This window comes from Lodderomyces beijingensis, assembly GCF_963989305.1.
Source record: "Lodderomyces beijingensis strain CBS 14171 genome assembly, chromosome: 1".
In the NCBI taxonomy this organism is placed as follows: Eukaryota; Fungi; Ascomycota; class Pichiomycetes; order Serinales; family Debaryomycetaceae; genus Lodderomyces; species Lodderomyces beijingensis.
Window position 1 is genome coordinate 2763167 of NC_089970.1, and position 15759 is coordinate 2778925.

Consider the following 15759-nt stretch of genomic DNA (forward strand, 5'->3'; position numbering starts at 1 on the left):
CTCAGGTAAGAATTTGAACGACACGATCGGCGTAGGTGTGATTGTAAGAGTTGCACTTGCTCTGGTAGTACTTTATATTTTCGGCGTTACCCGGGCTCGATCAATCTATTGATAAAAAATAGGCTTTTTCGTAGTGGTTTCTTTGGCATATAAGCACTTTTCACGGAGACTTCAACAAGGACTCAAAAAGACTTTGTTTTTGAAATCGACTTGAAGTAACAGCTCCTGTTTTGTTTGACACGAGACGACGATGGCTTGAAAAGTCTTTTTCGCTGCAAAATTTATGAAAGGGACGATGCGGCCTGTGCTGAGTTCTAACCAGGAGCTCTCTATTATTCAATACTAAAACTCGGACGAAAAGATAAACGGGGGGAGTTTTGGTGATTGCTTTGGGGATGAATGGGTGAATTGGTTGTAAAAAAAAAAAGAAGAAAAATCTCAGCTCTATTATTGCGCAACGTTACTGCAGGCGTGGTGAAAAAAAAAAAAAAAAAAAAAAACAGAGAAAAAGTGACTCTATTCTGCGCAGTGGTGGTAACAGCAAAGCTGCGTACAACGTGAACGGGACAAGGGCAAACACACTGCACAGGGTGATCTTAAGAAATTGCTCTGTTGCACAATGGACGAGTTTGCAAACGCCACCAGCCTCAATGGTCGCACGACCGTTATCTCCATTGGCCTCAAAAGGAAACAAGAATACTCTATTTCATTGGTTACACTGCATCTGTTTAATCTAAACACTTGCCACGATTTCGCTTGCATTTCGCAACACCTCAACCATTCTAATACACTCTTTTCTCTTCTGCACAGTGAGTTCATTCTCCTTGACCAAGTCGGGCAACTCAGGGTTGCTGTACATTTTCTCCAACAACTCCTTCTGGATCTCGTCCTTGGACTTGTTGATCAATTTCAACATGATCGCCTTGGGGACGATGTCAGCGACTGTTCTCTTGACAATATTATAGTACGATGAGATCAACAATTTGATCACTTCTGTCTCCATGGTTTCTCTCTCGGTCATTGTACCCGTTGCTCTCAACACCGGTGGCGGGGCCTCCATCTGCTGCAATCTCTTTTTGTTCTTGGAAGAGAAAAAGCCACCAAAGAATCCATTTGATGACTCCTCCGGCCTGGCAGAGTTTGCTGGGTGTTGTGGGTGTTGTGGTTGTTGTTGTTGTTGTTGCTGCTGTGGCACCGGTTTCCCAGTCTTTGGATCAACTTGCACTTGAGGCTTTGGGTGGAACTTCTCCTCTACAAACGCCATAGCTTGGGTTCCGGTCAACAAGTCAGGGTGTGCTGTGTTGACATACGTTTCCTCGGACTTGATCAAGTCAGTGACAAACTCATTTGTTGGCACCAACGCTTCTCTTAGGTACTGGATGAAATGGTTGGACAACTGTTCCTTCAACGCAGGGTATCTAGTGTATTGCGGTTGGTTAATGATTTGCGACAAGATGCGAACCAACTCGTCAAAGATCAAATTGATGCATCGAATCGATGGCTCCTCCATTCTCTTGATTTGCTGCTTAACCAAAACTGTAAACGCAGCAGTGCCCACAAACAACGACGGAGCCGAACCCGAGGTGTTGTGCAAGATTGTTCTGATATCGGCGTCTCTGATCTGGTCAAACGGGTCCAACGCATTGATCCCGTTTTTGTAGATTTCATGAAACACAAACGAGATCCGCGCGCCGCCGCTCAACTCTTGCGAGCTCAACTCCTTCGACTCACCATCCAAGATCCCCGTGTAGTCCTTGGTAAAGTTTGTAATCATGCTCAACGCAATGGACGCGGGCGACTCTGCCATCTCGGGTCCCAACAAACTCAACTCGTTCAGGTACTTTTTCAACGAGTGCTCAATCTTCATTTTGATATCCGGCAACGTGCTCTTGATGTGGTGGAGCAAGATGCCGTTCAATTTCTTGGCAAGATAGGGCGTGCCGCAGAACTGGGCCTTGGCTCTGTAGGAAGGGTGGTTTTCAAAGAAATTGGCCTCATTAGCCAACGCTTGTCGAATGGTCTTTTTCGTTTCAATGTCCTTTTGCCCTCTGTTGATGACTGGCACATAGCCAAATCTCAACGGAATCACCCTTCCAGCCAAGATATCAATAACGTCGGTGCCTTGGTCCATCAAGTCGACTTTGGTCAAGACACCAATAGTACGCGAGCCCTCAGGGTCAACCTCCCTGGCCAACTTCAACCCGTCCGAGTTGGCCAAATCCGTGTTTGCCGCGTTTACCGACAAGATGATGGCGTTGGGCTTGGAAATAAACTTCATAATCATGTCTCTGATTTGCTTCTCAATATCCTTTGGCTGGTCTCCAACGGGCACTTTTGTCAAACCGGGCAAGTCCACCAACGTCAATGTCAACACGTGGGGCGAGTAGATTCTCAAATTGATGGGCACGGGCGAGATACCCAAGTTCTTACCGGTCTTGGCGTCCGTTTCACGCACAATTTCAGTCCTGATGTCTTCAAAGTTGTAAAACTTTTTACCTGGGAGATGCAAAAACTCCCCCCACTCGTCAGGGTTGTCTTCCTTCTGCCCGCCGCCTTCATTCGCTTCGATATCGAGTAGCTCTTGTTTGTTTTTAGGGGTGGCTCTTCTATTGGTCAACTGCAAAACCAACGGTCTTCTAGTGACAATACCCGTGCCTCGTGGAAGAAAGTCTCTCCCTACAATGTTCTCCAACACTGAAGATTTGCCCGAGGATTGCGATCCCACAACGGTGATCTGAGGCAAGTCGACTGGTGACTGCGAGCCGCCGCCCAATGGAGCCAAAGCATCCTGCAACTTGTTGATTGTAGCAATCAAGCCCTCATCCATGATTGATAATGGCGGAGTGAGGTTGGACAGTTTTGGAGTAGGGCGATAACAATCTGTATATTAAATATTTACAAGTTGTAGTTTTCATCTTGGTGGCACCGGCAACAAGTTTTTCACCGGTACACACGACCTACAGCTAACGAACACCGTTGACCGATGTGATCTCACGCCGGAAACAACTGGTGTTAGTCCATGACGTATACATTGATCTGCAAGTCTGTATACTTTGCAAGAACTGCTTCGGTGTCTTGCCATGGCACTCCGAATATCCCCGCGTTGATCTTTGGCATGTTGATGACAGCTTTGCCGTTGTCTGTTTCAACGTCGATTGCCTTTAATTGACCAACGAGATCATGCACTGCCTCATCCGTGAGCGCCACAATCTCCTCTGGTGTCTGCTGAAAGTCACTGGTGAACAAACAGGCAATGTAGATCCTATTCTTGTCAAAATCATCACCTTTCAACAACAACGAGGTTCCGAGCAAGTTTCGATTCCCGTGGCAGTATTCGCTGTACTGTTGATTAGCGTGAGGAAACTTGCGTCTAAACACAGCTGCGATCCCGCCGCCCCAGCTTCCGCCAGTGTTGCAAGCGTGTGCTAGTATACACGGTTTACGGGCTGTATGGCTAAACAAGTCGCCCTTGATGTATTTGATTGGCATTCGGAAAATTGAGAGAGAAGAAAAGCAACTGTGGGTTGTTACATTTTTACAAACACTGTTTCTCCGGGGGACACATGCCCCACCCCGTTCCAAAAGAACCCCTTTTCACTGCCGCACCCAAACGCATTTTCAAACACCTGCTCTTGTGCGAGACGTGACCCATACGACGTCTCCTCGTAGCTGCTCTGGAGTGCGAAACAGTCGTGGTATTTCGAAACATCGTGTTGCGGCTGGAACCGGTGCTGGGGAGTCACCATGTAGAACTCTATCAAGTCACCTACACTGGGTTGTGCCTCCGCTGATAGCGCGATTATGTCAGCTTTAGCTCCCCATCCCCCGCCACCTGCAACCACTTTGAATCTATCAACGTGGGTGGTGCCCTGTTTCCTCACCTTGACATACACTTCTGTATCTTTCGACTTGAGGCTCATCAACAGATTGTTCTCTTCTAAAAACTTGGCAGCTGGCTTGTTCTCAACCTGTTTTAGTAAATTACCCACGCATTTTGTAATTTTGAACGACTCGTTCGGGTATAGTGGAGTCCAATGGTCTTCGACAATAGCTCTTGAGTGTCGTGGTATCACGCCATGCGGTAACTCCAAGCTCAACTCACACAAGTGCTGTCCCGAGAGGCCCATTTTCGAGTCAAAGTAAAACAAGGTGATGATTGAACCCGAGGAGAAAACGGTGTTTGCAAGAGTAACCCGTGCCTCCATTTCATTCTTCAACTTGAAACTAACGCTCCCGGTGATGTCCTTCCAGTTTTTTCTCGCAGAGACAGGGTTGATCCCGTCGCTTTCGCGTGGCGGTTTGTTGATGTCGTCTTTTTCCTCAAGTAGCACCGACGTGCCGATTTTCATTTCCTGCTCAAGCCACAACTCACTCACACCGTTCCTACTTGAAAACGGAACCATTGTGTCGATGCCCGCTACAACAACCTGTAGTCTGTTTGTCTGGTGTAGATCGATGGCATCTTGAATGATGTTGGGTAGGCACGTCGGTGTCGAGAAAACTAGCACCGACTTGGGGGTAACGTTGCTTGGAGGAGTTAGTCTAAAGTCAACGGGGTTTACTGTTGTTCGTGCATGGTGCTTGAATGCTGGAGAATGAACGAATCGTGCTAGTTGCTTACGGATCATCTTGTTGGTGTCTATAGAGTGGTTCTATATATTTCGCAGCACCATTTTTTTTTTTCCGCCCTAGGTCAATTTTCGCTTCTTGAATCCCTCGGCACCCTCGTCATTATCCCGATGCAGAGCTTGCTTAGCTTTGGCGAATTCCGATTCCAAGTCAAAGTCCTCATCGCCCTTGTTTTCAACCCCCCTTTGAGTCTCCTTTTCAGCCTCGGCTAGTTCCTTTGCCAAGTCGACCCCTTCACCACCATGAGCCAAGACCTTTTTCAACACTGGGCCCCACACTCTATCACCCCTTTGGAAGTTCTCCAACTCAAACACATTGCGACCCAAAACCCATTCCGACTGCTTCGTTCTAACAAGATCCACCATATACGCAGAGGAGTCCATTGCACGGCCAATGTCACTGATTAAACTCCGGATATAGGTCCCTGACGATACATCGGCGGTGAAATGGAACATGGGCAATTTGTCCGGATGGCTCTCGTCCTCTGACAACAACCGTGGCTTGCACTCTTGAGGCACTCCCCCAGTTTGCTCAAGGTACTGTTTGGAAAAATACAATGGCGAGTCGTTTAACGTGGGGTTGTTCATCAACGCATGTTCTTTTGCGACGCCGTTTTCATCCAACTCGCTTTCCAATCTTTTAAAGTCATGTTCAGTGGTGAGGAGGTCCTCCTCACACACTTTGATACGCCCCACGTTAACCTCTCGCACTTTGATATCCCTCGGTATGGGTTTCCCCTCTCTCGCGTATTCATACAAGGGCTTGCCGTCCACTTTCAACGCGGAGAAAATCGGTGGAGTTTGTTTAATGTCGCCAACAAATTTCTCCGCCGCGTGTAAAACCGAGTCTGGTGTTATATGTGCTATTTCATTCTGAGACACAATCTGTCCCTCTGAATCACCCGTTGTCGTGGCAATACCAAGCAATGCCTTGGCTTCGTAGGTCTTTTGGCACTCGGTGAGGTAGTACTGTAGCTTCTTTGTACCTAGCCCAACGCCAACAACCAACACCCCTCTCGCTAAAGGGTCCAACGCGCCCCCGTGCCCGATTTTCACCTTGGCGTTGGCTATTTTCTTTTTGGCCTTGTTTTTCCACTTCTTGTCCTGGCCCAAGTCGTAGGACATCTTGTCTCGTATCGCTTGCATATCCAGGGCAAACACTTGCGACTTGGTGAAGATTTCTTGTAACTCTGCAATTATGTTGGCTGAGGTTCTCCCACTGGGTTTGTTTATGGCAAACACACCGTTCATGACTTGCTTCATCGTGGTGGTGGTTGAAGTATCTACAGGTTACGAGGGGATGAGGTTGGAAACTTGTATATCCAACTGCGAAAAATATTCATTTTTGGTTAGTATTTAGCGCGCCGCCATAGACTTTGAAGGATTACACGTACTGACAAATATGCTGTTTTCCTTGGTGAAGTGATTACCAAGTCGACTCCGTCTTTTTGAAACTGTTCATTCTGATGTCTGATAAACGCTTCCAATTTGGTAACTTGTCTCCTGGAGTAAGTGTACAAATGACAAAAGTTCATCAACAGGAGGAATAACCCGCCAGTCAAGACGTTGCAAATGTTTTCACAAAGAGTCCATACTGAGAACGGGTTGAAGGCTAGTTGCAACTTGAAGTTGATGGTGGTGACAAGTTTGAGCAAGTCTTGTTCCGATATGCGTTGCCGGAGCTGCAAGATTTCAGATGTAACTCCAAACTCATGCTGATCAAACGTGGCCATGACCGAGTTACTTTCCTCTGATTTGATTGCCCCTGGCTCTTGCCCTGGGTAGAATATAGAGAACTGCGGTATCAAGTCCGAGCACTGGATATCATAACAACGTGGTATTCTTACAACCCTCGTGTGCTTGAACGACACGGATGACTGGTCTTTGTAATGGTTGGGAAAGTGGTTTACGACTACCACGGGCAGTTCAGAACCACCCAGCTGCGACACTAAATACTCATGGTAGTTAAAGAACACTAGATCTGGCGGTGTCTCTTGAGCATTGCCAATGTTGTACTTGTCATTGACATGGTTTGTCATTTGGTAGTTGTGGTGGGTGGCACCTAGCAGGTGTTGATAAACTGCGCAACAAAAGTGAAGAGGTACTAGCAAAGAAAAAAAAAAATCAAGCCTTCTTCACCGACTCTTTTCTTTCTTTCCACCATGTTTTAATCAGCTACTATCCCTGGTATGTTACAAATCTCTATCAACCTTGTTCATGATGATACTGAGTCGTTAGGACTCCATAGCATAAACCCAGCTCAATTGATATTTTGTTTATGATAAAAACCGTTTATTCAAATCTATCTGATATGTACAAGTAGTGCTCTAATGTCTTTGACAGACTTGCTAACATTTGCCCAGGCTCAACCATCGAGGGGTTTTATACAGTTTTTTAAAATACATTCACTTCCAGCAACTGAAACCATTTGTAGTGCTCTCAAAAAAACACCCACAGTGTGTTCACGAACCCACCCTGGTGTCGAATCGCGACTCGTGAAAATTGCAAAATTTTCTCCAGAGAGTGCACGTTTTCTCTTCCCATCAACGTAAATGATCCCCAGACGAATAGCAAGACCGTTGTTGCGCGGGCATGTGTTGCTGAGTGTAGGGGTAAGAGCCTTGCCTCCGAGACTAATCCGGAGTCAAACAACCACTCTGTCGGAATCAGTTGAGCCGTCAAACACGCCCATTCATCCGTCGAAAACAGCTGCCAAAAGAGTGGAGAACCACAAGTTGAGAGACATTACCAAGCAAATCCAGGAGACAATCAGCTCGGGAACTGGTTACCACGAAATAAAAGACATTCTCGAGGAAGGAATCACTTTTCTACGTGAGATACGCAAACAGGAAAACATCCCGGAAATCGCCTTATACAATGCTTTCCTTCCCTTGAGCATTGAGTTGTTCCAACTAGCAAAGCAGAATGGACAAGATCTCAACGAGGTGTTGCAGTTTCTCACCCTGCACCAGATTGCACACCAGTACCATTTTACCGAAGTTGCCATATCGCTCTTGCAGAATAAGCCAGACCCCGCTCAGTACCACAGGGTGATGCAACTATGGGCCAGGTACTTGGAGTACAAAAACTCTTCACCTGTGTTTGTAGGGATGAGCCTTAAAGACGGGGAAGCCAAGTACACTGGGTACCATCTTCCCAACTTGAGCTACTACGCATATGTCATGGCCTGCGAGGGCGAAGGACTCACCTATTCAGAAGAGAACGCCAAAAAATTTTCCAACAACGACACTGTGCCAGCTGTGTATATGTTAAAGCGGACCCTTGAAGAGGTCAAGGTGTTTTCCAAACCAGAGTTTGCGAAATTGAAACGCGTGTTGGATGAGTTTCGATTAGGGCAGGTGAATCCCAACAGTGCCAAAATGCTTCAGAAAATATATTCATTGCGTGACAGAAGGGAGCTCGACAGTATATACGCCGAGATTGTGCAAGTCTCATCCAAGCAAGGGATCAAGATCGATGAACGGGTCTTGGTTGCCATGATGGACCGATACTTTTACATTGACGAGTACGACGACGTGTTTAACATGTTCCAAAACATCCTCAAGTCCGGAATCAAGCCATCGATTGGCGCTTGGAATGTGGTGTTGCGCGCCACAATCAACCCCAACAGATTCGCGAAAGCGTCAGCAAAGCAAAAGCGTGAGTTTATGAGTAACTTTAAAAAGATGTTGGCCACTATAGAAGCAAGCAAAGTGGCTTTTGACGAGGAGACTTTGGGCAGCATTGTTAGCGCTTTTGCGATTGCCAATGACTTTGACTCTGCTGAACAGCATATTAAACAGCACCCACAACTCAACGGCAACGCGGCAAAGGATGGTGTCTTGTGCGGCCTCGTTTTCAACCACCGGATTGACGATGCCGAGCACCGGATGCGCGAGTACATGAAAGAAGGCAACTACAAACCTAGCGCCACTGTATTGAACATGTTCATGTCCCACTATGCGCAAAAGAAAAACTACAAAGCCGTGCGTGGCATCAACGAGTTTATGCAAGAGCACGGCATTCCCGAGACGGTGCATTCGTTGACCACCTTGGTAGGCGCGTATGTCAATGCGCTCATTGACAAGGGGAAAACACCGAGCTTTGAAGGGATCTTGCACACTTTGAAAGGCGCCACCAAAAACGAGCACACTCTTTCAGCGGTGCTCAACGGGTTGGTTGACTCTGGGAACATGGTTGCTGCTAGAGTGCTCTACAAGCACATGATGGAAACAAAACCCAGGTCCAGTGCCATTCAAAGTAAGATGTTGCAAGGGGAGTTGTCCCATGGGGATATCCCGATTGCAGTGCAAATTTTCGATTACTACATCTCCAATATCAACAACGATGCGCGGATCTGGAACATCATGATCAAAAATCTTCTCACCAGAGACACGCCGCTCGCATTAGAGTACTACAGGAGGATGAAGAACGATCCTGGAGTGAGACCAAACAGGTTCACCTACTACTTCATCCTCAACTACTTACTAAGCAAACGCAACCACAAGTTGATCTCGCTCGTTCTCGCTGACATGGCCGAGTTGCCCGATGCAGACTACGTGCCGGAAATGGTCAAGATGCTCTCCAGAGTCAGCAAGTTTGTTGAGCTCCCGCCAGCTATAGCACAAAAATTGCTGAAACATGTAAATAATTAATCCTGCTATATATAAAGACTAAAACTGATCTGCATCTCCCATGGCTTTTCTCCACACTGGCCCTGCAAACGAGACAATTCTATCACGTATACTAGCCACATCGTCCAACGCGGGACGGGTGTCCAACATAAACGCCGGCATGCCCGTTTCTTCATCATCGGGAGCGCCATAGTAGTCAATGACATACCTCACTTTTTTCCAGCCCTGGTTTCTCCCCTTGCTTCGCAACACGTACCAATCGTGTCTATCAAACGGTGGCACCGTGTTGAACGTGTCGGGGAACAACCCACCTAACCACAAGTACACTCTTGCCTTTGGCGAGAGATCGTGCGGTCTACCTGTAAACTGTTGCAACCTCGGCTCGACCTTTGTTTCGTTAGTGTACTTGTTTTCCCACTCCAAGATCTGCTGCCAGGCGCCTTCGTTGAGGAAGTTGTGGACCTCCACCATCGACGTCACCGCATCCTCGGGTATTCCCTCGCCTTTGCCCTTGGCGAGCATGGCGTTGAGCATTTGCTGTGGAGATGGATACTCCCAGAGCCCTTGGTCCAGCGACTCGCCTCGTGGGATCGTGGAGATGGTTCGCTCGGTTGACAACTTGATCTTTTGGCCCGGTGCTCGCTCGCTTGATATAGCCATGGGCATGTTGTTCAAGGGATTCAACACTTGATCGTTGCTGTTGCTTGGTTGGACGGGGCAAACAGATGGCCTGGATGAACTCAGAGATTTCAACGATGTGTAATCGACCGGGCATCCCAGTGACTTTGCAGCGGAAGGTGTCAGAGCGGACTTGGTTTCCGTCTTGTCTGCCCAGAGCCAACCCATGATGAATGCTTATCTTTGCAGTTGAGAGAGTGATGCGATGCGAAATGGAGAAAGAGGAAAAAAAAAATGGAAATAAGCGTGATGACCGAGATTGAGCAAAGGCAGGTGGGGGGGGGCACACCTTGGATGCAAGTGACACACCAACGTTGAGTGGTTGGTGATGTGAGTTCGGACGATGTCTATCCTGGCTTTTTCCATCATTGGTGAATGCAAGATGGCCTTCAAGTGACACAGGCCTGGAGTATGCCCATGTCACGTGACCATAGGTGTTGATGTTCAAACACCATGCAAATTAAGCAAACCAGTAGCTTCCACCGAGGCTTCCACGCAGCTGTTTTACAGTACAAGTCCGCCTTATGTCCAGGATAAACGTATCCCTTGGTGTCGAGCTGACACTTTTTTTTCCTCCATCCCTTGCCTATCCTCAAAACCATTTGACAGTGTGAGACACAGGGTTCACATGGATGGGGTGTAACATGCAAGTGGCGCTACAATGTGGTAAAGTGGGAAAAGAACGTCACTTTATAACTTAAGCACAAGGGTAGTGGGTAGTGCCAGTGATACTGCATTCTTTGCATTTGCTTTCTTCTACATGTGCAATTCGGAGAGGTGGAGAAAGGGAGGATGCCCTGACGTTGTCGGCTAGAACTCATCCAGGGTCTTTTCCGTACACTCTTACCGCATTGAAGTTGGAAGAAGTGTGAGATTGCCCCCGAATTTGACCTTCAGAGCTTTACGCTATTCCTTTAACTCAGCTACAGTTTAGTTGGCTCCCTCTCTTATCAAACTGAGGCGTATCACGTTGGTTTATCAAAACGATTTACGATACAAAGCCCCCCTGGAGTGTTTGATCACTCCCAGTTGCTGCAGACAACGCTGTCGTGAGGGAAGGACTCATAGGCGTTGCGGCAGAGCCTGTGAGACTGCACCCATTCTTCGTCACGGGCATGGAGTCCATTGTTAGCTCAGCTCGGGTTAAATCAAGCAAAAGAGGAGAGACGAAAATGTGGGCCAGGATCGCGCGTCACGTGGGTGTCACGCTCACAACATTTTTTTTTTTTATGTCTGCGACTTTTTGCTTTTTCGTTTCTCGCTGCCACACGACAGACTCCGAAGCAGCCAGCGCCAGACAATTTGAAAAATATACATCTGCACGTATCTGGAACTTTGCAAAAGCCAGTTTAATAATGCTCTTCCCAATTCGGTGAAATTGTCCTTGGATACTTTGATTATCACCAAGAAAAGAAAAGGGGGGGGAGGACACCTATCCCTAGTGAACCCAGTGCAACAGCCCCTATTCGAAAACGTGCTAGCAAAGAGGAAGCCACAACCGGGAATGAGAGTATCTAGAGTACATCCCTCACTTCTAGACTCAGCGGTTTGCGTCTTGCATCCCTGATCGATGCAGGGATGTTTGATCCTCCCTTCTTTTTCAAACTGCCCATTATCTAGACTCGAGTTGGGCTTGCCCCAGCTGAATCCAGCTTGTGGCCCAGACAGTAACATCCCGTTGGTGCTATTCCGATAAAGATCTCGGGGCATATTCTCCTCAACCGAGTTGTAGCGGAATCTGAAGCCGAGTCGTTTTGTGTGTGAATACGGACGTATAAAAGCACGGCGTACATTTACGAGATCTAAACTCTATGCAGCACAGCTTAAATATAATATGATATTATGTTTCTTCTAGCAGTGTCGCGACACTAAGCACGACACTATTATCGACAGGCCAAGGGTGGAGGGTTAGTACAAAATTATATATATAAAGATCACTCCTTTGGCTCAACTATTTTCTTCTTATCCCTTAGCGAGTTGTAATGTTCACCTAGTCCATACGAGTGCTTATAATACCCCAACTGCAACTCGGGCTCCTGCTCCTCTTCACTTTCGTTGATCTTGAGAGACGGGGCCCCCGCCATGTGGATGGTGACGCAGCAATGGAATATCCTCGCCAACGCCAACACTTCCATATCGGACCCCCACATTGCCGTTGTTCTTAGTTCCAGGCAGTAGTTATCGACGTCCCGCACTTTGCATGTGGTTTCGTCAAACAAAAACGGGACAAAGTCGTCCTGGTTCGCCAAGATGTGGTCGCTGGCCAAGTCGCGCAACTCTTGGATCGATCGTTGGATGTGGTGTCGTTCCCGGAGCTGGTCTTCAATCGCGGCGAATAAACAGTGTCCATCGGGTTTGATCTCGTGTAGTTCCAAGTTGTGTAGCAGGAGGAGCTGGTTCATCGAGTCGATTTCGATTTGTCGATAGTCGGTTGTGTTTAGTGCTTCCTCGCGGGCCTCCCGCTGCATCTTTTCAATCTCGGCCTTGCGCTTGTCTAGTCTTTCCTTCTGTCGGTTTCGCCTCTTGCAGGGAGCAGCATGTGATGCCTCGTTCGATGTGTCCAGTGGTGTCTCCGGTGCTAGGGACATTTCTGCTAGTAGCTGCTCGGGAGAGACACCATCGTCGTTTTCTTCGCCACCAACGTCGTCGCTTTCATTCAACATTGCTAGCTCTGCAGCATGCCGTTTCTTTAGACTAGCATCCAACTCCTGGCATTTCTCAAGCACGCTCTTTCTGTTCTTCTTTGTCGCTTGTTTCTTCAACCCTGTGATTGTCGCGATCAAGTCCTTGTTCTCCTTCTTGTGACGTTGGATCAACTCCTCCATGGTTGTGTTCCTTGAGCTGAGTCTGATGAGAAGGCACCTTTTGTGTTGTGAATAGAGAAAATTTTTCACCTTGGATTGTAACACTTGATGGTGGATGGCTCTGGAATTTTTCTTTTTTCTTTTTTTTTTTTTTTGCGTCAACATGGTGAGAAAAAAAATGTCAGCGTTGATGAAATGGCGCACTAAGACGCAATTTTTGAGTTGCACTTGAAAGGGGTCAACCAATTGATCCAGTTTACGTAAATTTGGTTGCGGAACGGTTGTATCACTTAGAGGCTTGGTGACTTTAGTGTTTAGAGACCTTTAGATCACTCCACTCCAGTTGATAACAACGTTTGGCTCTACGCGCGGACACCAACGTGGTCTGTTCAAAGCCTCGGCATATTCACAACCACGGCACGCTTTGTTGTGCGCAAAGGATGTTTCGAATGGCTTATTGTGTGTGGGCTCCTTCGAGGTAAACACCGCAGCCGAGAATGTTGCATTATTTTGTGGGATCTGGTTGCGGGAGCTTCGCAACCAACGGCAAAGTTTCTGCGAAAGAGCAATCCCGGTGATGTGGTGGCATATTCCTTGGAAGCCGTGCTTGAGCTGCCAGTGGAAAAACCAAGTGTCAAACTTCCGTGCTAGCAAACGTACATCTTGATAAAAAAGGGGGCGATAGCTCAACTCAGGTGTTTCAATTTTCACTTCTTTGTTTCGTTGTGCCTCCACAATATATCAGTTTCTGTCTGCTGTTCTTGTTCTCTGCGGTTAGTTCTCTCTGGTGCCAACTAAAATCAGAACTTTTCTCACATCTTGAACTTATGAGCTTTTGCTGTATTGCGCGGCACAAAAAGGACTCCGAGCTGGCTTCTGTTTTCTACGCAATACAGCAAAGCGTCTTTTCAACTCCTCTAGGAAGCAAGACGGAGTGGTTAAGAGAGAAAGCAGTGGACTGTTAAAGGCCCCTGCGTTGTGCTCTAGAGGCAGTCGACTTTGGAAAGTTTACACTGGCTCTATACCTGCAATAACTGTCAGTTCTGCTCTCCTTTCCTTTGGTGGACACGGACATGGCGTTGGAAGGTTAGTAGTTTCCACGTGATGCACGCTAGGTTATCTATAAATGTTTTAGCGTGTAGCAGCTCCACTATTGGTTGATTGTTCCCGGGAGGGCGCGATCTGCACTTGTTCAAACCAGACAGCAATCATTCCGTCTGGCTAGACTCGAGGGGGGAGGGAGAACGGGAGCTACTGCTTCAGGATAAACTTTTACCAGGGGGGCAGTAAAGCCTTGCTTGTGTTCTTTTTTTCAGTTCAGCTCCAGCCAGGGATAAGGAGGTCAAGATGACCACGTTTTATATGACAGAGTCCACGCTAGATGGTGCTCTCCGGCGTGTGTGAGAGGGAGGTAAGCGGGATTTACCCCTCGAGACACATCCGTAAACAGACCACCTTATCGGTTTTTCGGGTTCGTCTTTGAGATTGTTTCTGATGCAGTCAATGAAGCAGCGTTTTAGCTTTCCTCTAAAGAGAACACCAGGTTCCAGAAAAAAATAGAGTCAAACGTTGTTGTTTTGGTGATTGAAGGATAAGGATCACTAAAATTGCAAGATCAGGCGATGAAAAATACACCAGTTCGGTAGCTCTTGTACTTGTAGAGATTTGCCTTAGCTGGGCGCAATTTGTGGTTGCACACAATGCAAATCCATGTCTTTATCACAAAAGCACCTCCTCGAAAGGAGAGCATGGAACACTGTGATACAGTAATGAAGCTCAACCAAGCTCATCTCATCGACCCCATGAGAATTTTTTTTTGCAGCACACAAATGCGTGAAAAAACCGGTGGGTGGAAAGGGACACAGAGAGCATCAGTTCAGCCGGATGCATGTGGTCTGCACTGACAACTACCGAGCTTTGTCAGTTCGACCGTGCGAACAATTGACCGAATTGAAGACACCAAAGTCTAATAAAGTTTACATGTCTGGCCATTGTAGATCTTTGGCTTTTTGCAAAACCCCAAACCTTGCGGATCTCACCTTTATGGGTGTTCCAACTATCCTATCCAAAATTAAAACTCTATAATCGGCAAAGGCAGAGAGTAAGTTAAACTTTACCCGATTCTGCTGATTGGTTGACCGATTGGTTGACTGAGTGCAACTCTAGCAGCAGCAGCAGGCGTTGCGCAATTGGGCTCAAAGATCGTCACCGCGATGCCATCAGGCGGAGTGAGACGCTTCTCCTCCCCCCTTGAACGTACCTAGCCGCTTGTCAAGCCTCCCGGTGCGAGATTAGGCAGAAGAGTCGCCCGCGGGAGATCGTCACCAGTTTTTTTTTTTTCTTTTTTTTTTTTTCTTACCTTTTAGCTCTTCGTGCCCACCACGAGATACGCGCGGCCCTAAATCTCTTCGTTATTAATAGTAGCTGCTTTGAGGTTGGACATTAGGGTTCGAGACTTGGGTTTTTATACTGTCGGGACTGGTTGAGACAGAGGCAGCTGGCTTGGTGCCTGGAATACAGGCTGCACCGGTACAGTAGACTACAACGAAAGCACCAATGAACCACCACCGCTACTCGATAGCCGAGAGAAAATAAATGCAACAAGATTCTTTTTTCAACAGCTCATTTGCACACTCCAGCGGTTGTAATACAAAGGAGATTGCAAAAAAAAATCTTGGACAAAAAAAGAAGAAGCGAGGAGAAGAGCGAGCAGGAGTGGGGGAGGGAGGAAATAGGGGCAACGACACTGAAACCAAGAGCCCGCACAGTTAGCGTCACAATCACTGCGTTTCAGACTATACACAGACAGTGAGATCGATGGAGACTAAAATATGTTGACAGAGTGCCACTTGGGCCCATGTGGTGTGCCGTTTTCTAGAAGCAAAGATGGTCTTTAGTGCTTAAACCATTGGGAGGAGTTCTGGTGATGGTTGTGGTGTTGGCGGATCAACACTTGGTTTCCAAATGTGGGGTCTTTATTTTGTAAGTATAGTCGGTGCGGTTTCATTGACTGAG

General features: G+C 47.3%; 8 protein-coding genes across 8 annotated transcripts; 1 reads left to right on the forward strand and 7 right to left on the reverse strand. All coding sequences in view use genetic code 12, as the record gives it.

Moving 5' to 3' along the window:
- Nucleotides 1-733: 733 nt before the first annotated feature.
- On the reverse strand, nt 734-2827 carry LODBEIA_P11210 (uncharacterized protein; the record flags this gene model as incomplete). Its single annotated transcript, XM_066970975.1, has 1 exon — nt 734-2827. One exon carries the CDS (start codon nt 2825-2827, stop codon nt 734-736), a length of 2094 nt encoding a protein of 697 aa, XP_066828059.1.
- Nucleotides 2828-3012: 185 nt separating this feature from the next.
- On the reverse strand, nt 3013-3489 carry LODBEIA_P11220 (uncharacterized protein; the record flags this gene model as incomplete). Its single annotated transcript, XM_066970976.1, has 1 exon — nt 3013-3489. One exon carries the CDS (start codon nt 3487-3489, stop codon nt 3013-3015), a length of 477 nt encoding a protein of 158 aa, XP_066828060.1.
- A 38-nt stretch (nt 3490-3527) lies between these two features.
- LODBEIA_P11230 (uncharacterized protein) lies at nt 3528-4628 on the reverse strand (the record flags this gene model as incomplete). Its single annotated transcript, XM_066970977.1, has 1 exon — nt 3528-4628. One exon carries the CDS (start codon nt 4626-4628, stop codon nt 3528-3530), a length of 1101 nt encoding a protein of 366 aa, XP_066828061.1.
- Nucleotides 4629-4688: 60 nt separating this feature from the next.
- On the reverse strand, nt 4689-5891 carry LODBEIA_P11240 (uncharacterized protein; the record flags this gene model as incomplete). Its single annotated transcript, XM_066970978.1, has 1 exon — nt 4689-5891. The coding sequence occupies one exon, from the start codon at nt 5889-5891 to the stop codon at nt 4689-4691; it is 1203 nt and encodes a 400-aa protein (XP_066828062.1).
- An 86-nt stretch (nt 5892-5977) lies between these two features.
- On the reverse strand, nt 5978-6667 carry LODBEIA_P11250 (uncharacterized protein; the record flags this gene model as incomplete). Its single annotated transcript, XM_066970979.1, has 1 exon — nt 5978-6667. The coding sequence occupies one exon, from the start codon at nt 6665-6667 to the stop codon at nt 5978-5980; it is 690 nt and encodes a 229-aa protein (XP_066828063.1).
- A 513-nt stretch (nt 6668-7180) lies between these two features.
- On the forward strand, nt 7181-9283 carry LODBEIA_P11260 (uncharacterized protein; the record flags this gene model as incomplete). Its single annotated transcript, XM_066970980.1, has 1 exon — nt 7181-9283. One exon carries the CDS (start codon nt 7181-7183, stop codon nt 9281-9283), a length of 2103 nt encoding a protein of 700 aa, XP_066828064.1.
- An 18-nt stretch (nt 9284-9301) lies between these two features.
- Nucleotides 9302-10108, reverse strand: LODBEIA_P11270 (uncharacterized protein; the record flags this gene model as incomplete). Its single annotated transcript, XM_066970981.1, has 1 exon — nt 9302-10108. The coding sequence occupies one exon, from the start codon at nt 10106-10108 to the stop codon at nt 9302-9304; it is 807 nt and encodes a 268-aa protein (XP_066828065.1).
- Nucleotides 10109-11874: 1766 nt separating this feature from the next.
- Nucleotides 11875-12765, reverse strand: LODBEIA_P11280 (uncharacterized protein; the record flags this gene model as incomplete). The annotated part of the gene is made up of 1 exon (XM_066970982.1): nt 11875-12765. One exon carries the CDS (start codon nt 12763-12765, stop codon nt 11875-11877), a length of 891 nt encoding a protein of 296 aa, XP_066828066.1.
- Nucleotides 12766-15759: the final 2994 nt, after the last annotated feature.